Genomic DNA, 24,558 nt, shown 5'->3' with positions numbered 1-24,558 from the left:
ATAAATCAATCCCATATGTATACTTCTACAAAAAAGTTTCTTTTTCTATTTTTGTCTTGTTATTCAATTCAGAGAAAGTCCAAATTACTAAACGTAAAGTTTAAATTAATTACAACAATTTTGAATGGGGTAATTGTTTTTGACACTGTTATTTATAAAAAAATAGAACAAAACATGAAAAATTCTTTTGAAGCTATTAAACTTAATTTAGTTGGAAGATCGGGATGACAGGCGTAAAATCAAATTTTTGATATCTAGACTCTACAAGTAACCAGATATTCTCGCGCTTGTTGATAAAATAAAACCGAAGTTGACATTGTGAGGGAATAAAAATGAAAAAGATGCAAGAATGCTCCCTCAGATAATCATAACATAAATTCTCTTCAGAAACAAATTTCGGAATTAGCATGGTCAATCTTATATCATCATAGGGAACGCCAATTTTCCAGATTTAGCACACACACCAAAAAAAAAATTGTAAATCACAAAAGAAAATTGTTAAAAATTTAATCTTGATTTTGAATGAAGAGAAAATTAAAGAAAAAAGAAGGGCGAAGCTCAGATGTATGTGTTGGAAACGGAGTATATTCCCGGACCTTAACAAATAAGATCTCATAATGAGCTGGGAAATGTTATCATCATTGCAATCGCCCTCTATGTTACACAATAGAACAAAATTTGAAACAAAATAAACCAAACAGAACTAACTAGAAGTGGAAGGAAAAAGGATACAGGGAAACTATCTCAGTGAGATGCAGATGGTTGAAGCTAGGAGGAGGCAACTGGTTTAAATAGATTAGGGCTAGGGTTTCTGCAGCGGCTGATGTTCCCCGGTGGGGGCCTTTTACTGTACGGGCTCCCGAGATAGCAGAGGCCCATTTAGTCTAAAGTTGGGCCTGACTTACTTATTTCTGATAGGAATTTTTACATACCTATAGGTCGTTTAAGGCTGTAGAAATGACACCAGGTAGTCACGCTAAAGGGCTGCTATTTAGAATTTAGCTAATAAGTTTTGAATTTCAGTTTTTCAATTCAATTTTTTGGACAAAAGTATAGCATCCCTGAGAATGACTATCCACTTGCCCCTTATCGGCTTTGACGAGAGTGACATATCCCTAAATATAGCAAGACAGTTTTAATTACAATAACAACAAAAAACCCAGTTTGATCTCAACATGTGGGGTCAGGGGAGAATAGTCTGTACAGATTTAATTTTGAAGTATAAATCAAAATTATAGTTGAGCTCTTATTTATTCATTTTCAACACTCGGGAGCATCTTATTTCAAATCAAATAACATTCACATTTGACATTATGCCATTTGAGATTCCTCGTCAAGTCAAATTCCTTTATCTAAATTGACTTTATCATAGTAAAACTGCACAAAATAGCGAGAGCTATAAGGAATAACGGATCAAAGCCATAATTTGATTAATTATCTCAAAGCACCCCCTCTTAATAGAACTAAAGTATTAATTATGTCAGTCTAAAAATAAAAAATATTATCAATCTCAAATTGTTTTTTACTTTTTGCATAGCATTGCTGTCTGCTCATTCGAACAAATTATGAAATGAATGGACATAAATTAATTCAGCTTGTATTTTACTTTTTGCATAGCACCTCTCCTTATTTCATTTTGGTACCTTTAAGCTTTCTTTTGCACAACTTTTTGTTTCAAGGTTTCATACAAACTTTTTTCACATGTTGTTCTTTTATTAATGTCAGGCCTAGATAATTCGATTATTTTTATTTAATACACAAATTGTTAAGTGTTAAGCACGTTTCCTGAAATCAACGGAGGAATCCATAATAGAGGAGCATAATATATTCAACATTGATCATTTGATATTCATTTGGGAGTCTATAAATTAGTAAGAAATGGACTCGTCTCCTTCGAACTCACGAAATTCCATGGGTCTAAAACATCACAAAATGGATCTCAAACTCTAGGACGAACTTCACCCAAATAATTTCATCAATATTAATAACAACCATTCAATTCTTTTCACCAATATACATCAACTCAAACAAAAAAAATTTAGAATAGGCTCCAAACCTCAACTAAACCATACTCATAACTTCAATCATGAGATAACTTCGACAAAAAACAAGAACCTGGATCTCTCGATTTCACCTTACCAAATTCGTTCCCAAACACTTGCAAACTAGTCCCAAACGAATCAAATCTCTAGATTAAAACTTCTTGGATTGTTATCAACTAATTTCAACAACATCCATTCGACTTTGAGCATGATTCTTTCACAAAAAAATCAGATTTGAAAAGTTTCCAACTCCCCCAGTCTAAGTTTTTATTTGGATATCAAAATGTTAACTTCATAACAAACCTAGAAGAGGTGGCGAGTGAAGATGGGTGGAATCAAAATCTGTTTAGCGTGAAATTTTTATTTTAAAAGATACTTACTATACAATATGGGTCCAATCGGGTAACATCCCAAAATACGAGGGCATTTATATCTATACCAGCTTTTTGGGTCACGTTTTAATTTGTGTTTGCTTTGCAAAAAAAATTGTAAGCGTACCCACTTTTTCGCGTAACTTCAGCATACGGGGTTGAAATAGCAAAGGCAATCACACAAAACTTCAGCATTCTAGTAGACGAGCCTGAAGTAGCAAAAATTGCTGAACCAAGTGTGCTGAAATTTTTGTTTGTAATTGCTGAACTTAAGCATAACAGCTGATGTTTTGTTCTCTATTTGCTGAAGTTTTTGTTTGTAATTGCTGAACTTAAGCATAGTAGCAAAAATTGTTGAACCAAGTGTGCTGAAGTTTTTGTTTGTAATTGCTGAACTTAAGCATAGTAGCTGAAGTTTTGTTCTCTATTTGCTGAACTTAAGCATGTTTTAGCTGAACTTTTGTTCTATATTTGCTGAACTTCAGCATGTTTTAGCTAAAATTTTGTTCTATATTTGCTGAACTTCAGCATGTTTTATGCTATCATGTAATTGATTTTTTGTACAGATAATAAGTTTATCATAAGTAGAATTAGTAATTGAAAACTAGATAATGATTTAGCACAACATGTTAAAATGCATTGATAATGTACAAAGCTGAATCCAAAAAAATAATAGAATATGAATTAAAAGAAATGAACTTATATTTACATATATGTACGTACTTAATTTAGAAAGTTATTTGTAATTTATTTTTAAATAATCTGATAACTCTGTCCCTCGGGGTAGAGGTAAGGTCTGCGTACATATTACCCTCCCCAGACCCCACTTGTGGGATTACACTGGGTTGTTATTGTTGTTGTTGTTGTTGTTGTTGTAAACATACTTATGGCAACATCATCCCCATGAACTGAAGTTTCATAGCAGCACTAACAGCAGCAGAAGAAAGAAGAAGAAGAAGAAGAAGAAGAAAACGAAGGAGGAGAAGGAGGAGGAGAAAGTGGGCTGAAGTTGTTTAAAAAGTGGGTACAAGTTAAAACTTTTTTAAGAAATGAGTATAGGTTAAATGGGGACGACCAAATAGGGCGCCCCGTGCAATTTTTACCAAAATATATGCTCATTTGGGTTGTACGGCTGAGTTGGGTGATATATTAAGAAAATAGTACTTTCTTCATTTTAATTTATGTGAACCTATTTTAACGGAACATGGAGTTTAAAAAAAATAAGACTTTTGGAATTAGTGACTCAAAAATAAGACACAAATATTTGTGTGACTATAAATTATTTTATTAAAGGTAAAATAATAAGTTTAAAATAAATTATTTTCAAATTTACAACGTAATCTTTCTTTTAGAAACATACTAAAAAATAATTCACATAAAAAACGGAAGGAGTAGTAATACAGTAAGAAGGAATTGAATGCGATAGTTAAATTATGTACCAATAACATCAGTCTAGTCAGAGAGCACTTTCTGTAACATTCACATCCGAAATAGTGCTCGTGCAAAAATGCGTTTACACAAATTGGATTGACTTTTAACCAGGTCAGCTTTTAAACTTTTTTTTTAGTTTTTTTATTGTTTGATAAAGTTAAAAAGTGCTTAAAATAAATTAAAAATTGCTTAAAATAAGCCAAAAACAATAACTTTTTGGGCAACATCAACTTATTACTTTTTGGCTTTTGGCTTAAAAGCTATTTGTACTGAAAACCAATTTTTTTTAAGCCAATCCAAACGGGCTCGTAATCCACCCATAAACCAAAAAAAAAAAAATCCTTTACTAGTAATAAATTACTTTGGTCTAAGCTCAATGCCTTCAACAATAAGTCCTCCTTTGAGATGCTCACCTTTGACTTCTCTAAGGCACATTGTCACTTCTTTATCATTGACTCCATCACTGTAAAATTCACCTAATTCAATCTCCAACCATCCATCTTCTCTATCAGTTAAAGCACGCTCTTTCCCTCCTCTATTATCAACTCTTGATCTCAATGTCTCAACCCTGTGTCTCATTATAACCCTTTCCAGTTCTTGCTTTCTACTGTTAGCATAGTTACGACGTAGATATACAATTCCTTTGGATTCTTGGTCTCCTCCTACTTTTACAGATACCTCAGATGGCAAGGACTCTAAGCCGAAAGCACGACCAGCCAGGTTGACAATGAGGTAAGCTCCATATGTTGTACGTGGAGACAACATTCGAGTGTTTATCGTTCCTTTAATTTCTAGCCAACATACCATTATAAGCTCAACACCTTCTGGAAATCTGTTGGGAACACATAAAAACATTTTTTGACTTAGATTTTGAAGGATATCCTGCACCTGCAGATGTATCCAAATTTAAATTTCGTGGATTCTAACTATATATATATATATATTCGCACACATATATAGAGTTTGACCTCGAAACACTAAGTAATTATTCCAAACTCTCCGGACTAATAAACATTGTATTCACCACTGATACCATATTATCATTTTTTTAAATGCAAAAATTGACTTATAGTTACTTCTGCATAGTTTCTATAGAAAAATAAAATTTTGACTTTATTTATCATTGATGTAAAAATAAAATTTGAGGTTAAATAGGCATTATATTAAGGACTAAATGAAACAGGTAGCGTAACGATCTTAGTAATCTGCTAAAAAAATATTTAGTTCAAAATTTCTTCTTAAGAAAAGAAAAGGAAAGGAGAAAGCGACGACCTTGAACGAAGGAGGGGTTTCCAGCACCAGTAGAGGGGATTGGTGGACCAAGCAATTGATAGCTCCCTTGCACTCAATATATAACATTTTTTACATGATATTCTATCAATTGAAAAGGTCTGCAATAATGTTATAGAAAGGAAAATGAGAAGATGCAAGAGTTCTTTATCATCAGTATTCATATTGTGGATTAAATCACCAATAATAATGTCGGAGTATAACAATATTTTTCTTCTCCTTTTGGCCTCTCCAAAAAAAATATTTATCAATCTCTCTATTCTTGTTAATTTACACCAGGATTATAAGCAAAGCAGACGTACGTACCTTGCGACCACCATCGATGAGAAGAGGGTTAAAGAGCTTGAGAAACAACTCTTTCTTTGATGCAAAATTAATTGGTAATACTAATCTTGAGATGATTTGTCGATAATCAGATGGCAAGAATTTCTCCCATAACAAGTCTGATATGGCTGCATCACGAACCATAGTCGAGACCAACGACGCGTGACAAGCATCATGAGGAGAAGTGAATGAGAGGACTTGAACGATACAATCTTCTGGCAACAGGTCGAGCTTCATTATCTCACTTTCATCGATTGCCATGACTGGATATATTATAAGAATGTCATAAGATACTTAGAAATGACTTATATATAAAGAGGGAAATGTTAGGAACGGAGTAATATAATAAGGACAAAAATAGGTACAAATTTCCTATGGATGACGACATGAATTTAACATATGAGGACATGATCGGAATGAGACAGTGAGTGGTTTCCTGTATGTGCATAACTTGACCTCAGAAAAATACATGGGCCTAATTTTATAGTTCAACTTGTATACTTAAGATTTGACCCGTTAAGTAAGATAACTTCTATATACTGTTCAAAGATGAGTAACGATATTGAAAACTAGAACAACAATTAATGTGAGCACGTGATTTTTGCCCTATATGAATTACTCCCACAAATTCAAAACAAAATAATTTCTTTCATTATTTGCAATTTTGTGGATTTTTGTGGCATTTTCTGTTATTGCTTGCATATTGTCTGTACATGTTTACTTTATTTGATTAATGAAAAATACAAAAAAATATGTGCATTTGCATTTAGGATTTAATTTAAAATTTTAGGATTAATTAATTAATTAATTTATAAAAAAAAATCACAAAAAAATAGTTTAACTTGCACTTTTACTTTTAATTTTGAATTTTGAGTAGTTTTCTTTTAATTTATTTTCTTTAATTGAGGTAATTGTTATTCGGGTTTAATTAGTATTTTTGATAGGTTAATTAGGTTTTAGGATTTAATAGATTTAGATTTAATCTTGAAAAAGGAAGAAAAAGAATTAAGAGCAAAGAAAGAAATTTGGAAAAATGAAAAGCAAAGGAATAAAAATCAGATCTGGGCCAAGTCATGTTCAAAGCTTTTAAGCCCAGCTCGATTCCCTTTTACCCGTTTAAAATCCAGCCCAGTCCACCCAATACCCGACCCAATTCCGCCTTATAACCAAACGATGTCGTTTGAGCTCGGCAGATCTGGGCCGTTCATTTTAATGCATCAAACGGTCCAAAACATATCTTTTCAAACCCTTAATAATGTCCAAAACTTCAGAGAATATTCAGTCCACCCAAGCACCCCTGTACTGTTCTCATCTCTATCAGTCTTCAACCCTAGTATAGCCTTAGGAATTCTACCATTTTCACAAGCGATTGACTTCCCAAACACCACCAAAAATCAACCCTATACTCCCCATAATCCTTCAAGTACTATGATGGTACAAATATCTACAAAACCCTCATTGAATCCAGTCAGTTTTAGATCTAAAAAGAGAGAAGAAGAAAAGAGAATTTTCCCAGATTTTCAAGAACGATTTGGACTGAAAATAGTATGGTCCGTTCATTCTCGAGGAGAGCATGCGGATAATACTAATTTTGGTCTAAATCAGAGACGCCGGAGGTCCATACAGGCTTGTTGGCCTTTTAGGTATTTCTCCTCTTTTATTCTTGTTTCCGTCCTTGGTGTCTTTTATCTCTTCATTTATTTCTGATTCCTCTCTTTTCTTTCTGTTTTCTATTTCAATTCATTTTGCTCGTATATTAAGATTGGGGTCATAGTTCGACCATTGTTATTAAAAAATGTGGACTGTATACTGGGCTACCCAATTGTCGATCTAGACTATGGTTGTCCAATGGGACGGGCCGGAATCAAATTAATGGGATGAGATAGGACGGGATGACATTTAAGCGGGACGACGGCAGGATGGGATGAAACGGGACGGGACAAACGGGACGAAACGTTCGGCCCATCCCGTCCCGCTAGCAAACGGCAAGGGACGGAACGGGACGGGACGGGACGAGACGGGTTCGCGGGCCTTAAAGTGTAGTTTTTTTATAAAAAAAAAACGTCTAGTTTTTTTAAAATGACTAAGTTTTTAAAGTTCGCAATGGCTAGTTTTTTGACTTATTTAATAAACTTAAATATTAAAACGGAAATTAGAAAACTAAGTAAAGAATTATAAAATATTAAAACAATAGACTTGTAATGAAATATTCTAGTAATTGTAAATTTATAATAGAGTTATAATTTATTTAATATAATTTCAAAGTATTAAGTAACTAAGACAATTCATAAAAAAAAAATTCAATGCTTAGAGCATGTTATTTTATTAATAAAACTTTAAAATCTCACATTCAAATATAATTCTTTTGAAGAGTACCTAATCTACGCAACCACCTTCTAGGAAGGTTTCTGTTTGAATTAGGCCTCTATGATCTCCGATTTGAAATATTACTACGCTAAAAGCATTCGCCAATGCTAAGAATCAAGTTCATCATCAATAGAGGAATCAGAATATGTTATATAATTCATATCTTCCTATAGAAGTTCTACTCTAAACTTAGAAGTAGAAGGAACAGTTTCACCACCTATTGTTTTCATAGATTTATAATTATCAAACATTGATCTAGATTCTAGCACAAGAATATATGTTAGCTTGGAAGTCTTCGAGAGATGGTTGTTCATTTTATTGAATTGCTAAATTTTGATAAATTTTACGAACCCCCTTTGCACCTCTTAATTTTAAATATAGGTTAAGTATTGTAGAAATTAAATAAACTTGGGGAATAGAGAAAAAATACTTTTTAAATTTTGCAATCATTTCATTAATGGCCGGTGCATAAGTTGAATTTGTTTTATACATACCAAATACAACAAAAATTCCACAAATATTCCATAAAAACTCGCGGGACGGGACGAAACGGGACGAAATCATCTCATCCAGTGTCCTGTTTAACATTGGCCTATCCCATTTAAAATGAAATGGGACGAGACGGGACGCGGGACGGGACGGGACTTGTTCATAAAATTTTGATAAATTTTACGAACAAGTCCCTTTACCATGTAATAAATATGATGATTAAACTTATACAGTAAATGTCGTGTTTAAGCAAAAATTAAATAAAAAAGATTTAAATTGAATGAAATGCCTTAATAGAGAGAAAGGGAATACTACTTTTGAATTATCTAGCAGTCGCTTTTGATATACGATACATCTATATTGTTTTACCATTCATAGCTATATTTAAATTTTATAGCAAATTCATAAAATAAGAGATTAATTATTTTAAACTGAAATGAGAGAGCAACAAGCTCTCATACCTCAGTTGGTTAGAGCGCATGCTTAGCTAGTGAAGGTCTTGATGAGTTTGACTCTCAACAAGAATATTTTATATATTCATTTGTTATAATTAGGCTCTAAACTATGGTGATTTATCTAACATTCTTCTTCAAAGTTAGAGGGCCAAAAGTTTCCTTGGGCCTATATAAGTTGGATTAAAATAAGTCAAATAACATAGAGAAAACTACCCTCTATAGCCCCTCACAATTTTAATAGTCTATGTTTTGTCCTACTTACAAAAAAGGCCCTTCGGTCCAAACGTATTGCATATAGTAGCCGAAAGGAATAAGCATGACAACACAAGTGCTTCTAGCTCAGTGGTTAGAGCACCTGTTTCCTAAGCTAAAGGTCGCAGGTTCGACCCTCACTTGGCGTGACATAGCAACCCTTTTTTGCCTTTCTAAATGTACTTCTGGATCTAATAAGTATTAGCTAACAATTGAATGAAATATGTAATGCAGGTCATATACGAAATGTCTATTTTTGTATATTTTTTGTATAGTGACAGTCTATTTTGTATAGTGAGAGCTAATTATATATAAATTGTAAAATGACAGTCTATTTAATATATTTTTATATAGTGACAGTCTATTTTGTACATATTTTGTATAATGACAGTTATTTAGTATATTTTTTGTATAATGACATTCTATTTTTGTATAGTGACGCTCTATTTGTATATAAATTGTATAATGACAGTCTGCATTGTATATTTTTTGTATATTGACAGTTTATTTTGTATAGTGACAGTTTATTTGAATGAAATATGTAATGCAGGTCATATACGAAATGTCTATTTTTGTATATTTTTTGTATAGTGACAGTCTATTTTGTATAGTGAGAGCTAATTATATATAAATTGTAAAATGACAGTCTATTTAATATATTTTTATATAGTGACAGTCTATTTTGTACATATTTTGTATAATGACAGTTATTTAGTATATTTTTTGTATAATGACATTCTATTTTTGTATAGTGACGCTCTATTTGTATATAAATTGTATAATGACAGTCTGCATTGTATATTTTTGGTATATTGACAGTTTATTTTGTATAGTGACAGTTTATTTTGTGTAATTTTTGTATAGTAACAGTCTATTTAGTATATATTTTATACATTAACAGTCTAATTCAGAGAGGGGCGAAATAAGTAAGGATTTAGTGCCTAATCCTACTAAGCTATCACAAGAAAAACAGGACTTTCCACTAAAGTTTACCAACTTCTAACTGCCACAATGAGAGGCTGAAAATAACACTTGATTTTGGCATGAAGTTATCTTTATAATTATTTGGATGGACAACATATATATAATAATAGCAGTAATAGTTGAATCTTTCAGTAAACTCAGAGCATTCACCATTTCTCTCCTTCACCCTACTAATAAAAGACTTATCTGTAAATTATCTCTAACATAGATATGTGAATTTCTTAGTTAAGGAAAATGCTTCTTCCGCTTTACCTATCCTTTCCGAAACCAAAGCTTTAAGTGCCAGAGCATAAGGGGAATTGGGGTATTTGGAGAGGAGAGGGGTGCAGTGCTTGAGAGCATTTTTGAACTGGCGAGAATCAATGGCATCCCAGATGGGTCGAACTCTACGCTCCGGTATGCCACCAACTAACCCAAACTTGGACGCTATTTTCCAGCCGTTTGAGAATTGGATGCAATCAGTGATTTTGTAGCCATAGCGTGGTCGCCGCTCTTTTCCGTGATCTGTCTTTACATCTGAGCCTCAGTACTTTTGGGCTAGCCACTAAAATTATTTTTGGGCTATAAAATGTATGTTGCAGTTTTTGGGCTACCGGATGAAATATGTTTGGGTCGATGAGCTATAAATGAAGTTTGCTCAATAACATATCATAACCCAATCCACCCAATATATCTTCCTTTATTATGTTTTGCGTTTTGATATAATTCTTACGAATTGACATAATTTCTCAATCTTCAAATTTATATAGTTTCCAAATTCTATCAAACTGATATAATCTCCAATCTCAAAATTATTTTATGCTCGAGTTTACGTTGAATTTGACATGTCAGGTTAGTTTTTTTGACTCATTTGGATGCTTCATCATATAGTCTAATCTTTCATTATCGAACCTTTTTTGTTTCACACCACACCCCAGATAAGGTCCGCGTACATATTACCCTTCCCAGACCCCACTTGTGGGATTTAAACTGGATTGTTGTTGTTTGTTTCACACCAATCTTTGACATGGACGAGATAAATAAATCAATAAATTTATAATATTATTGTGAAAAGTGAGTGAGTAGATAAGAATCTTTGAATTTTCCTTAGTGTTTAGGCCTAAATCCAATGCCTTCAATGATTAGTCCACCCTTAACATGGCAACCCTTCACCTCCATCAAACTTACTGTAACTTCCTCCTCATTTCCACCATTATAGAACTCTCCAACCTCAATTTCCATCCATCCATCTTCCCTTTTATATGGCAGTCTTTGATCCCTCTGTTTCTCTTCAAAATTTGTCATTCCCATCGAGTCCAGCACACAATTTTGATCTTCTTTCCGATTGCCAATTTCTACACTAATCTCAGCAGCCACTGAATTCAGACCAAATGCCTGATCAGAGATTTTCATAATGAAATAAACTCCATACTTTGTGTTTGGAGATAGTATGTTTGTTTTTAGGTTGGCTTTGATTTCTAGTCTGCATATTACTTTCAGTTCAGCCACTTTTGAAAACCTTGAATCTGGTACGGATTTCCAAGTCCAATGATCTGGTTCTTCCCCATATAAAATGGACAGTTCTTCTGCTGAGATAACATATGATTTTTTTCCACTTGATTTCTCTAATGCAAAGCTCTGCAATTGGATCATAGAACCAATTTTAAAATCAACTATCAAACTGAAGCTTTACAAAAATGATGAGGCTATAGCATTTGTGTTACAGTATACATACCTTGTTTCCACCATCAATAAGAATGGAGTTACAGAGACGAATAAAAAGCTCTTTTTTAGTAGAATACTTCAATGGTGTGACAGATTTTTCAATAATATGCTTGTAATCGGAAGGCAAGAATGTTTGCCACAGAAAATCAGATGCTGCCACTGAACGGAGAGAGGAAGAAACAAGAGAGAAGCTAAATGTATCCTTAGGTGAAGTAAGAGACAGAATTGAAGAAATGATATCTTCTGGCAATTGATTGAATAGCTCTGCCCCAGGCATCGCCTTTTTTCAATACACTGCTTACTTTTTTTTTTTTTTTTTTTTTGTTGAAATACGAGTGTTACTTTGTTGGAAATGTTGGGTTTGGTTGTTGCATATATAGTGGAGTTGTCTTAACTTTAAGGTCTAAAAATACGGAAGTTTGAATTGTTCAAATTAAACGAAGCTTCCTGGTTGAGTTGATGTGCTAAAGTGATACCACGGACAAGGAACCATTTGTTGGATATTTTTGGATATTTTGGATTATGCCTTAAATTTGTGGTGGAATGTATCCTGTGAATCGATAGGAAAATGTTATTCGAGCAATTGAAATTTGAGACTTTAGGGGTCGTTGTTGGGATTTTAAGTATATGATAGGTTTAAAATAAGGTGAATAGGAAATGGAGGAAAATAAAAATTTTAAGTTTTCCCCCTTGGCAAAGAGACATTGTCCCATATTAGAAGAGGAAGAGGTTTTTATGGGTATATAAGCAATTGCTCTTATTCTAGCTCTTAAAGAGTTGAGAAGAAAGCAAGCCTCGCGCCGTCGTCGTCGCTCGGCTCGGCTTCGGTTTTAATATTAAATCCAATCCGTTTTTCAGTTGTGTAACTGAAAATTAAACTACCCTCTTCAATTTTACCTTTTTATTGTTGAGTAAATAGCCATTTATGTTATGACATTTATGTTGTGGCCGTTTTGCATAAACAACCATTCTAAAGAGTTGCACCTCTTCAGATTTCAACCCAACTTTGGCTATAAATACAAGACTATTCTGCTCAGAATTTCCATACGATTTTCTGAGTTTTTCCTCCTTCTTCTACATACTTTTAACATCAAACAAAGCAACAGTAAGTGTGATTTGCTACCGAACTTTGTGTTCGCTGAAACACTGAGGTTTGAAGTACCACTACACCAGTGTGTAATTCGTTCTATCCTGAGAGAAAATAATCCACAACCTTGGGTATTAGGAGGGGATTAAATTCCTTAAGGAAACACTGTGAATTCAGTGGGCTCGGACTAAAATTCTGTTTCTGTTTTTCGTTTCTGTTTATGTTCATTTATATTTTCCAGAATTATTTTACAATTACATTTTACCAACAGTCGTTTGGTTGGAATACGATTTATACCGGTATAAGTTATGTCGGTATAAGTTATATTGGGATAAGTTATGCTGAGATTAGTTATGCTGAGATTGTTGTTTATTCATTGTTTGGTATGTTTTATTAAAAATGACAATTGCATAATTTCTAAGAAGAATGTATAAGTTATATCAATGCTAATTATCCCACCTTCTATAAGGTATAAGTTATCCCGGTGTTAAAATTAACACTGAGATAACGTGTACCTGGTTTGCTAATCAAATAGAGTATTAAGGTGGTATTAAATTTTTATACCACCCTTATACCTTCCTATACCTCATACCAAAAGACCCTTTAGTGAAATGCACACCATGGTTAATTAATTTAATTAGATGAGTACATATAATTTACCATGGTTATATGATTAAAGTCCATATGCAAGACACATGCCATGTATCTATTGGTTTGGTATAAACATCGTTGCGGGTAAGTTTTTACCCTTCTATTTTCTGTGTGATATTTGGGACGGTAAATTTGTGAGCAATTGGGGGGAAAATCAAGCGGATTGAAACGGCTTACCCATTAAACGAAAGGTACTTAAGTAATATCGTTGGTAAATGAATGTTAAGGAGGACAGTAACTATAACGTCAAAAATTCTAGGAACTTTCTTTCGAATTATGACAGATATATTAAAAGTAATTAACCAAAGAAATTTTGGCAAAAAGAGAAGGCGGAAAAGGGAAAATTCCGTGAAAAGTAATTAAACGTGTGAATTTTGCTGGTTTATGGTGTCTAAGTTCCCATAATCTTAGTTGTCAGTCAATTTTGATTGCTTCCTTGATCTTTCGTTATTTTTATTTGACTCGTCGAAGACCTATACAATAACATTTGAATGGATAAAATTTGAGCGCATGTGTTTTTAATTTCGAATAGTATCCAAACAATGGGCTGTCAAGATAATGCTTCAAGGATTTGATGGTTTTTGAATGGTTTGGATTTTGACTAATGCTTGTATTGCTGTTATTTTGAAAGAAATTTCCCCTTTCTTTACATTATTACGAGCTTAACTTTTAAACATTGACTTGTGTAAAAAAAAAAATATTACAGTATTGGATCATGCTAGAGATAATTACACGGAATTATTAGTAATAAGTAGAATTAGACATAAACAATGAGGCATGTGACATTGTACAACGTGTCAAAATATATTGATAACTAAAAATTTCAAACACTATTACGCGGCGCCTCCTTGAAATTCCTTAAAAAGACAACGTAAGGCTAAGCGACTGATATTACTGCAGTTACTATCCGTCAACTGAGGTTCCCTCCGTACGCTAGACGAGATTGTCAGTGTTGTACGAGAAAACCAATGTCAAGAGCAATTTAGAAAACAAAATTGAGAATTTGAAAATGAAAGCTATTTCAAAAAGGCTACGTAATGTCGAGAAGGATATTTGTGCATATTGCCAAAAAAAAAAAAAAGAATAAGCAAAAAAATACTGTATGTGGGCTTAGGAGAGTTTTACGGAAAAGGTTTATTATCTTATGAAGGAATTTTTGAATAATTTTCCGGAGTTTTGTGAAAAACAAAGTTGTTTTTGAAGATGGAAATCTACTTTTAGACCAGGTTAAGAAGGGTTGTTTTAATCCAAGAAACAACTCGTTCTGTTGTTTTTGCATTTCTAATTATTGCATTTGTTATCTTTGTCACAAAACAGAACCAAATTACATGCAATTGATAAGGGTGTGTTTGGTACAAAGGAAAATATTTCTCAAAAAATATTTTCTAATTTTGTTATATTTGATTGGCTTAAATGTTTGGAAAATATTTTTCTTATGAACTCATTTTTCTCCAATTGGAGGAAAATATTTTCCTTATCTGAGAATGAAAATATTTTTCAAAATTCCTTTCCAACCTTCCCTACCTTATTCCTCATCCTCACCAACCCACCCCACCCCTCTTTCCAAAATGTTTTTTTTTTCAAATTTCAATTTTGTTTTCTCCCACCCACCTTGTTCCCCCCCCCACAATTTTTTTTAACTTTTTTTTTATAATATTCAAATTTCTGTTTTTTCGTTTTTCTACACCACCAACCCCATCCCCCTGCTTCACACCCCTGCACAATTTTTTTTTTTTTTTTTTTGTAATTTCAAATTTTTGTTTTTACGTTTTTCTGCATACATCACGCCCCCTCCCCGCCCCTGCCCCTCCCCCTCTCCCTGTTTTTTTTTATTATATATTTTCAGTTTTAGTTTTTTCATCTTTCGGTTTAAAGGTTCAAAATTTTACAAGTTCCAAAGTTATGAGTTCGGAGGTTTATGTGTTTGGAAGTTTACAAGTTTAGAAATTATAAAGTTTACGGGTTCGAAAGTTCGCGGTTTCAAAAGTTTAGCGGTTTTGAAGTTTATGAAATTTGTGGGTTCAGAAGGTTGTTGGTTCGAAAGTTTATGGCTTCATATTTATTGTATCTAAATTATTTATGAATACTCTTGAAAAGTTATTTTCCTTAATTTGCACACCAAACACCAAAAAATGAATATATTACGACTTGTTTTCCAACGGAAAATATTTTCCTTCTTATCAAACACACCCAAAATCATAAAGTTTTTTCAGATGCGTCCTTAAAATCTTTCTTGCTCTATTTGATGGCTCATTTATCTTTGAAGCTGCAACCAAAAGGACTCCAAAATCCAAAGCGGTAAAACAAACTTCTCCACATAAATAAATTTTAAGATAACATTATAATTTAATTTGTTGTACCAAGCAATTACTTGCGTGTTACTTTTCTGGTATTTAGTTTCATTTATTATTTAACCAAAAAAAAGTTTCATTTTATTATGAACAATTATCTGTAATTATTTTTAAAGTGTTATTATAGTAAAACATTTTACACCATGATTGTATAAAAATTTAATTCTGCGATGATCACTTTTCTATTGAAAAAGAAGAAAATAAATGAAAAAAACGTGTTGGTTTACACAAAAAGAGCACAATAAAGGTATATAAATAAATAACTAAATAACAAAACAAAAATACATCCAATCCTACAATTATACTCTCATTTACCCTAGTGTTTAGGTCTTAATTCAATGCCTTCAACGACAAGCCCACCTTTGACATGATAACCCTTCACCTCCATCAACCTCATTATGATATCTTCGTCACCATTTCCTCCATTGAAGAACTCTCCAAGCTCAATTTCCAACCACCCATCCTCCCTTTCACGAGGCAGTTTTTCTTCCCCTTTGTTTACTCTTGCTTTCAATGTCTCCATTCTGTTCCTGTAAAACAAAGACTCCATTTGCACTTTCTTGCTCCTTGGGTTGCGTAGATACGCTGTGTTGACGAATTCTTGATCTCCCACTTTAACACTAATCTCTGTTGGAATAGAATCCAACCCGAATGATTTATCTGAAATCTTCATTAGTAAATAAGCTCCGTATGTTGTGTTTGGAGATAGCTCCCCTGTTTTCATCTTCCCCTGTATTTCTAGTCTGCATATTGTTTTCAGTTCAACTACTTCTGCAAACCTATAAAACAGGATTAGCAAAATTTGAATTTAGCATTTTATTAAATTTAATCTTTAATAATGCTAAAAAATGGAAAAAATGAAGGGAGTTTACCTTGATTCTGGTATAGTTTTCCAGTTCCAATGATCTGGTTCATCTCCGTATAAAATAGAAAGCTCTTTTGCAGAAATTACATACGACTTTTTCCCAGTTGATTTATCTAAAGCAAAGCTCTGAAACATGAAAATAAATGAAGTGATCAACTATACGTGTTAATTGTCTCTGACTACAAGAAAATGTGAACCAATCAATGTATATGAGTCTTTTAAGTCTTACCTTGTTGCCACCGTGTATTAGAATGGAATTGCAGAGACAGAGAAAAAGCTCCTTTTTTGTAGTATACTTCAAAAGGGTGACTGATTTTCTTGCAATATCTTGCCAATCACAAGGCAGGAAAACATTCCAAACATAGTCCGATTCTGTCGCTGACCGGCAAGTTGATGAAACCAGCGATAGTTTTACTACGTCCGGAGGAGAAGTGAGAGATATTATGGTACAAATGCAGTCTTCTGGCAGATCATGTATGTGCTTCTCTGCTACTACCATTGTCGTAAAGTTGTACAAAAATAACACGATCAAAATTGAAGTAATCCGATGAAGAATTTTGTCCAATTTCAAACGTCTGTTATCTGAACAAGGCTAACAGTTTTGGCTGGGGTATATATAGGGAGGCCTTGTGATAATGGAAAGGGTTCTTGAGCGAAAGTTGCCTGTTTTGTTCACTTGGTGTTTGTTTTATCTGTTAACTTCGTTCTGATCAATATACCTTTTTTTGTACATTTATTTACTAACATCAAAGCTGGATCACTGTCACCTAAATAAAGGTGGTCATACTTTAGTTGTACAACGAACGCATTAGGAATGCCCTTCCCAATTGGTCAAAACTGAGGGCGTCATAATCGTGTAGGTATTATCTTATTATTTTTCCAAATTCCATTAACCGCTGACTTTATTTTTCAAATTTGACAAAAATTGGAGTGGTCAACAGTTTATAAGCTTGCTTATTACAAAATGTGAAAACAGAAGTTTAGAAAGTAAAAGAAAAAGAAAGAACAATATATATCGACATATTTCAGCTTAGAAATATGACTTTTGAAAACCATCAAAATATTATCAAACTTAAAGGGTATTATTATCCCAGCATTCTTTATTACTATAGTACTTTTTTTGAGCAATTAAATGACAATCACAAGTTGCTCAGCAGGTAATTGAAAGATAAGCTAGTTGAATCATAAATCCGGTGACAAGGAACCGTGACAGGTGAAAAGGCAAGTCTAGTGTCTTAACGGATTTACAACGAAAGCTCGGCTATTTAATACATAGTCAACTTGGACACCGAAGACTTAAAAAGGATTACTTTGGTGTGCTACATAGGACCACTTTTGAACCACTTGGGAATTACGGACCCGTTTGGCCATAAATTTTGCCAAAATATATTTGGATTTTTTTGGCAAATACATATTTGTTCATAAATTTTATTCATATTTTGGCAAACTTTCAAAAGACAAATCTCAAAACCAGCTCAAAAGCTGGTTTGGCCAAAATATTACTATTATATTTTTTTAAAATTGCCCCAAATTTTTGTATTTTATAAAAGAGCCCACCATTTATTATTTTGTAACAATGCTGTTTCGTCTTCTCGGTCATCTGATAGTGTGTTATGTAGTTCATTATAAAAAGGGAAAAGGTCCAAAATTGTCCCTCTACTAAGGTATATTGTTTACTTCTGCCACCCATTATACTTTTCGTGCAATCTAGCCTCTATTGTTAATCAAGTTTTTAAAATTACCCCTAACCCTAACGGATCTATACCGTGGTAGCTGGCCCCTCAATTTTCCAATGTCAGCTGCCAAGTCACTCGACCCCACGAAGTTCCACCAAATTTCAAACAATTCCACCGTGAGAATCACCGTTTCCGATGAGCTGCAAATCTCCGGTGTAACATAAATGACCGACCATGGAGTTCCAAGTATTCATTTGGGGAAAACTCGATACCAATCTACTCGCCCTGATGAGAACCTGTTTGCACCTCCAATTTCACATGGGTATCAACCACCAGCTTCAATTTTGGAATCAAAGATCACTGGCAGCTCGAACACACCAGGTGTTCGACAAAATGACACTTTCATTTCTGGGCCAAATTGTGGCCAGCTAAACATTAGAATTTCTTCTACAAAAACCTAAGGAGCAGGCTTGCAAAGTTTCAGACCAATCAAACAAGGGAATTGATCACCACGATCAGAGCCTTCACCATCGACCAAGTTAAAACCCAAAATCATTGTTGTCATCGCCGCCACCGCTAATCGAGCAGCCATCACCTCTGCTGGAAAAGCCTCAAAAGCTTCAGCGGAGAAAGAGCGGTACAAAGCAATTAGCCACAACTATTGACTCATTGTACAATCAAAATAAGAAGAAAAAGAAGAGAACAAAGAAGAGAGATATTTTTTAGAGCGTCTCTGATTCTCCACCATCTGCAGAACCAGTCCTGCCACCACCAACACCGCCACTACTGCCCCCTCCACCACCTCCGCCGCCATCTAAGATTTTTCAAAACCTGTTCAAGAAAAATAGGAAAAGTAAACATGTACATTCCGATCTTTCCACTGTAGCAACAGCAGCACCGCCTCCTCCACCTCCGCCGCTGCCTCCAAATTCAATTTTCAACAATTTTTTTTTTCAAAATCGGCAGCAAATGCAGAGCAATAAAGCTAATGTTGAGCTCCAAGGACAAGGTTAAAATGCATAGTAATGAAGCTTATTAAATGGAGTCTGCGGGGTTTTAACTTGGTGGGGTCGAGTGACTTGGCATTTGACATGGAAAAAATTGAGAAGGTCAGTTGCCACGGTATAGATCCGTTAGGGTTAGGGTAATTTTAAAAACTTAATTAACGGTAGGGGATAGATTGAACGAAAAGTATAATGGGTGACAGAAATAAACAATATACCATAGTAGAGGAGTAATTTTGGACCTTTTCCCTTATAAAAATGATAACTTTATCCCAAATTTATTCATGTTCAGGACTATGGTTTGCGATAATATAATAAATTTTATTGATTAAGGTACTGTTGGGTATTTATGATAGTTTTTAGAACTTGTGGTTATAAGTCATGTTTCATATTTTTCAAAAAAAAGTGAAATATGTTTTGAAAACTCATGTCCAAACACATTTTCATCTTCAAACCAAACTTCACTCAAATCAGATTTTCAATACAAATTTGGGAATCTATGGCCAAACACTAGCTAAATGACGACTACTCTACTTGGTTTCGTCTTCTACGCTGGCAATTAAAATGAAAAGAAAAATAAATAAAATCGAATTGATATATGGAGTATCAGGTAAGTCATTTTTCCTGAAAGTATCTCCCCTCAGAAAGCCAAATTTTGGTGTATGATTGTCAAAAAATTGAAATTTTGACTTTTCTTATTAATATACTAGTCATTTTTCTTATAAATATCTTAACCTATAATTTGATTATTTGCTATATGCAACACTAATTATTACTGTATGGGTCAAAATTTGATCGAGGAAATTCAGCACGAGGAGGTGATTATCGTAAGAATTGTAACTTATCATGTGTAGTTCGGCCGAGGACGACCAGTTGTGAAAAGAAACAACTAGTACAACTTTGGAACTTACAAATAGAATATTCTATGAAATATTTCTTCTGTTGTACCTTTTAGGGTTTTTTCGGAAATATCCCATATAAATATTAGGAGAGATAAGAAAAAGGGCATGTAATATTCTATTTGATAAGAACAATTTTGAAAAGTAAGCTATCTAGATAAATACAAATAACAACTTTTTGAGAGAGATTAGATCCTTATATTCAATCCATTGTCATTTCCACCAGATCCGAGAAAGTGTATAGTATTCTCTTATATTCTTGTCATTCATCATTGTCAGAAGAAGGAATCATTCACCTCTTTCATTATTGGGTGAATCTTCCTCCTTATTTACATTTAGTGTTATTTATTGTTATTTATTACTTGCTCTCACCACATTAATAACATCAACATTTATTGTGTATTGAATTAAATCTACTTTAATGTGGTCCCATATTATCCATATAAACTGATTTTAGATCTAGGGATATTATTTTTGACTAGGATTAATCCCTTATCCTATTACTTAATTAGTATAAAAAAGAGTTTCATACTTTTTGGTCAAACAATTTAGCTCCATTCATGGAGATTTTCTAGTTAAAATTTTAGTTTCTTCTAGATCTAAAAAAAATGCAAAAACCCTACACTTGTGTACACAAATCTAACATTGCAGGCAACAAAGAGGAAAAGAGGAAAGCAATAGCCAACCTCACCACCAACCTCCTTCACACCATCAACAAAGTCAATGAAACGGAGGGTGAAGACGTAACACCAAATACCTCTCCCAGGCGAAACAGCTCGCCCCCTCCTCACGACAGCATCACATCCTCACGTGGTAAAGGAGCCTCTACGTCCACAACAGAAGAGGCACCACCGGTAGTGAAAAAGCTGCTTGAGGCATGGTTGACAAACATGTTGACTAGCATTCTCGACAAGCCCGCTCAAAGGCCGAACCAAGAAGATGCAAGAGTTGGCATTGCATCAGCGACAGGCGAGCAACATGCCCCCTTATAACAGGTATTACTCATAATGTTAGTGATGCAGGTAATAGCACCCTCACAGCCATTCTGAGGAAAATGAAGGAGATGGAAAATGAGAACAAAATGTTCCGCAACCAAATGAAAGAACTTTAAGAAAGGGTAAACAAAATACGGGGCACCCCAAAACTCCTACCAAAAAGGGACGCCGGTCGGTTTGTTGAGTAGCCATACAACGACAAAGATGCTCCACACACAATACCCAAAACCTTTAAAATGCTACCATAGATAAAAATATACGACGGCATAACGGACCCTGAGGATCATGTGACTCATTATGTCACCGCGGTGAAAGGCAACGACCTCGCCAAAGAGAAAGTATCCTCCATTTTATTGAAAAAGTTTGGCAAAACCCTCACCGGGGGCGCGTTGAGTTGGTATTCACAGCTGCCCTCACACTCGATTGAAACATTTGAGGAGATGGCTGACAAGTTTGTAACAACCTTTGCGGAGCAAAAAAGGTGGAAACAAGGGTAAATGACATATTTACCATCAAACAATCACCCGGAGAAGGACTAAGGGACTTCCTTACTCGATTTAACCGAGTAAGGTTGACCTTACCAAACATATCAGAAGGAATGACCGTTGCAACCTTCCAAAAAGGGTTGAACATGAGAGGTTCGAGGGTGACTAGAAAGCTACTAAGCCGCCTCATGAAATATCCCCTGACCACTTGGGACGAAATACACAATGCTTATTGCGCCGAGGTTCGAGCTGACGAAGATAATCTAAATGGGCCGACCCAATGACTGACTTTGGTACAAGCCAAGTCCATGAAGGACCGGAGAAATGACAACAGGAGAGATCTAGAAGGACCCCGACCTAATTGGGAAAGACATCAGCCTTACGTTAGAGGCACCCTCATGTCGCCTCCCCGCCATGATGAAGGCCCGTCCAGGCCACGAACCGGAACTCACTGAAGTGAGAGAGGTATGCCCCCTTTATTATCTGCTTACAATTTTTGTATTTCCCCATCAGAAATAGTTTTCTGAAGTGGCCGCAAAAGATGAGGTTTGAACCGAGCACCAGAAATTCAAATGCCCTCTGTGAATTCCACCAGGAGTGGGGTCACAAAACTAAGGATTGCATCGCCCTAAGATAAGAGGTCGTGAACATGCTTCACCAAGGGCACTTGAAAGAACTGATGATCGACCGAGGGAGAGACAACTTCGCCCGAGGACATGAACAGCACCATGGACCTCCCAAACTACCTTCCCCATCTTGAACCATTCAAATGATCATCAAAGGTGGCGGCGGTGCATCAATCAACAACGTAAAGTTCACCACCAACCACAACTCAAACGGTCGATCACTCATGAATAGTACGACGAACTCGAAGAAAGTATCATCTTCGATAAGGCGGATAACCATGGTTTGATCATTCCTCACTATGACACCCTTGTCATTACTTTACACATTTTAGATACCGATGTAAAACATATTATGGTTGATGACAGGAGCGGCGCGTGCATAATCCACCCTCGAGTTCTTGCACAAATGAAGCTCGAGGATAGGATAGTGCCACTCTGTATAACACTGACGGGATTTAACAATGCAGTTGAGCGGACATCAGGAGAAATCATGCTGCCCGTCCTGGCAGGCGGCATTACTTTGAAGACCACGTTCCACATCATGGACCAGGATACGACGTACAACACCATTATAGGTCAACCTTAGATGCACGCCATGAAAGTCATCCCCTCTAGCTTATATCAAGTCATTAAATTTCCCACCCCCTGGGGGGTATTCAGCATCCGAGGAGAACCACGCACTGCCCGAAAATGCTACCGCATCACCCAAGACTGCATACACACCCAACAATTCAAGGATAAAGCTAAACAAGCATAATAATCAATAGTGTCGAGGCCGAGCAAGGACGAGAAGGATGTGATCAAAGATCCCGAAGTCATAGAAGCTGTAGGATCTACCATAGAAGACTTCGACCCAATCCAACTCGATGATAGTGACCACAACAAGAAAGCTTTCATCGGCTACAAGCTCTAAGAACCAGGTAAATTCAATAAATTTTTAGAAGATAATGTAGACATTTTTGCCTTTTCCCACGTAGACATGCCAGGTATCCTAAAGGAAATAGCAAAGCACAAGCTGAACGTCGACCCATTCCACCCCCCAGTGAGACAAATCAGGCGGAAATTCAACGCTGCCATAAATGACGCAGTCCGCGAAGAGGTAGAGAAGTTGTTGGAAAAAAGCTCCATTAGGGAGTCAAGATATCCTCAATGGGTCGCCAATGTGGTCATGGTGAAAAAAAGAATGGGAAATGGTGGATGTGTATGGACTTCACAGACCTAAACAAAGCCTGCCCGAAAGATTTGTTTCCACTTCCTCATATCGACCAACTCATTGACGCAATGGCCAGGCATGGACTGCTCAACTTCCTAGAAGCATACTCAGGCTATAACCAGATCCTCATGGAAGAGGAAGATCAGGAGAAGACCACCTTCATTACTCATCAGGAAACGTACTGCTACAGAGTGATGCCTTTCGAACTGAATAATGTAGGGGCGACATATCAGAAGTTGGTAACAAGAATGATCAAAGACCAGCTCAGCAAAACAATGGAAGTCTACATCAATGATATGTTGGTCAAGTCAAAAAGAAAGGAGGATCACATCGACCACATGAAAGAGGCCTTCGGCATACTCAGACGATAAGGTATGAAATTGAACCCCGAAAAGTGCGCCTTCGGAGTAACCTTGGGAAAGTTCCTCGGTTTCTTAGTATCACAATGAGGCATCGAGGTAAACCTCAACCAAATCAAATCTATAGAAAGAATACCGGAGAATCTGACTAGTAAGAAACAAGTACTAAAGCTGACCGGCCACATAACTGCCCTGTCGAGGTAATCTCACGATCCTCCGATAGATGCCATAAATTTTTTGGCATACTCAAGAAAGAAAATGGACTCCAATGGAACTCCGAGTGAATCAAAGTCTTGAAAGAATCAAAGGCATACTTATCTTCTCCTCCACTACTCGCCAAGGTGAAACCTGGCGAGCATCTCCTCGACTATCTGGCCGTGTTTGACGTGGCCATAAGTGCGGTCCTAGTCCGACAAAATAAAGGTACACAATCTCCCATTTATTATATTAGCAAAACTCTGGTTGATGCCGAAATGAGGTATCTACACCTCGAGAAATTGGCCCTAGCTTTGGTTGTAGTTTCATGAAGGCTTAGACCATATTTCCAGTGCCATCCCATCTCGATAGTGATGACCTTTCCCCTGAGGAGTATTCTACACAAGCCCGAGCCTTCAGGGAGATTGGCAAAATAGTCCATA

The 24,558-nt window shown here is 35.2% G+C and overlaps 3 protein-coding genes, 1 long non-coding RNA gene and 2 other non-coding genes across 6 annotated transcripts; 1 reads left to right on the top strand and 5 right to left on the bottom strand.

Annotated features, from left to right (window-relative positions):
* Positions 1-350: 350 nt before the first annotated feature.
* LOC142162502 (small nucleolar RNA snoR53Y) lies at positions 351-436 on the bottom strand. Its single transcript, XR_012693762.1, has one exon. It is a non-coding gene; the product is annotated as a small nucleolar RNA snoR53Y (small nucleolar RNA).
* Positions 437-550: 114 nt separating this feature from the next.
* LOC142162497 (small nucleolar RNA snoR69Y) lies at positions 551-652 on the bottom strand. Its single transcript, XR_012693757.1, has one exon. It is a non-coding gene; the product is annotated as a small nucleolar RNA snoR69Y (small nucleolar RNA).
* Positions 653-4,041: 3,389 nt separating this feature from the next.
* LOC107804032 (F-box protein PP2-B15-like) lies at positions 4,042-5,827 on the bottom strand. The gene is made up of 3 exons (XM_016627844.2): positions 5,441-5,827; positions 5,117-5,235; positions 4,042-4,676 (listed from the first exon to the last, which is right to left on the bottom strand). The coding sequence occupies exons 1-3, from the start codon at positions 5,717-5,719 to the stop codon at positions 4,202-4,204; spliced, it is 873 nt and encodes a 290-aa protein (XP_016483330.1). The 5' UTR covers positions 5,720-5,827; the 3' UTR covers positions 4,042-4,201.
* A 554-nt stretch (positions 5,828-6,381) lies between these two features.
* On the top strand, positions 6,382-10,607 carry LOC107804035 (uncharacterized). Its single transcript, XR_012693534.1, has 2 exons — positions 6,382-7,101; positions 9,256-10,607. It is a non-coding gene; the product is annotated as an uncharacterized LOC107804035 (long non-coding RNA).
* Positions 10,608-11,021: 414 nt separating this feature from the next.
* On the bottom strand, positions 11,022-12,052 carry LOC107804034 (F-box protein PP2-B15). The gene is made up of 2 exons (XM_016627846.2): positions 11,720-12,052; positions 11,022-11,622 (listed from the first exon to the last, which is right to left on the bottom strand). Exons 1-2 carry the CDS (start codon positions 11,984-11,986, stop codon positions 11,092-11,094), a joined length of 798 nt encoding a protein of 265 aa, XP_016483332.1. The 5' UTR covers positions 11,987-12,052; the 3' UTR covers positions 11,022-11,091.
* A 3,981-nt stretch (positions 12,053-16,033) lies between these two features.
* On the bottom strand, positions 16,034-17,403 carry LOC107804033 (F-box protein PP2-B15). Its single transcript, XM_016627845.2, has 3 exons — positions 16,893-17,403; positions 16,671-16,789; positions 16,034-16,577 (listed from the first exon to the last, which is right to left on the bottom strand). The coding sequence occupies exons 1-3, from the start codon at positions 17,160-17,162 to the stop codon at positions 16,115-16,117; spliced, it is 852 nt and encodes a 283-aa protein (XP_016483331.1). The 5' UTR covers positions 17,163-17,403; the 3' UTR covers positions 16,034-16,114.
* Positions 17,404-24,558: the final 7,155 nt, after the last annotated feature.

The sequence above is a fragment of the Nicotiana tabacum genome, chromosome 7, assembly GCF_000715075.1.
Source record: "Nicotiana tabacum cultivar K326 chromosome 7, ASM71507v2, whole genome shotgun sequence".
In the NCBI taxonomy this organism is placed as follows: domain Eukaryota; kingdom Viridiplantae; phylum Streptophyta; class Magnoliopsida; order Solanales; family Solanaceae; genus Nicotiana; species Nicotiana tabacum.
This window is presented reverse-complemented; position numbering and strand designations above follow the sequence as displayed.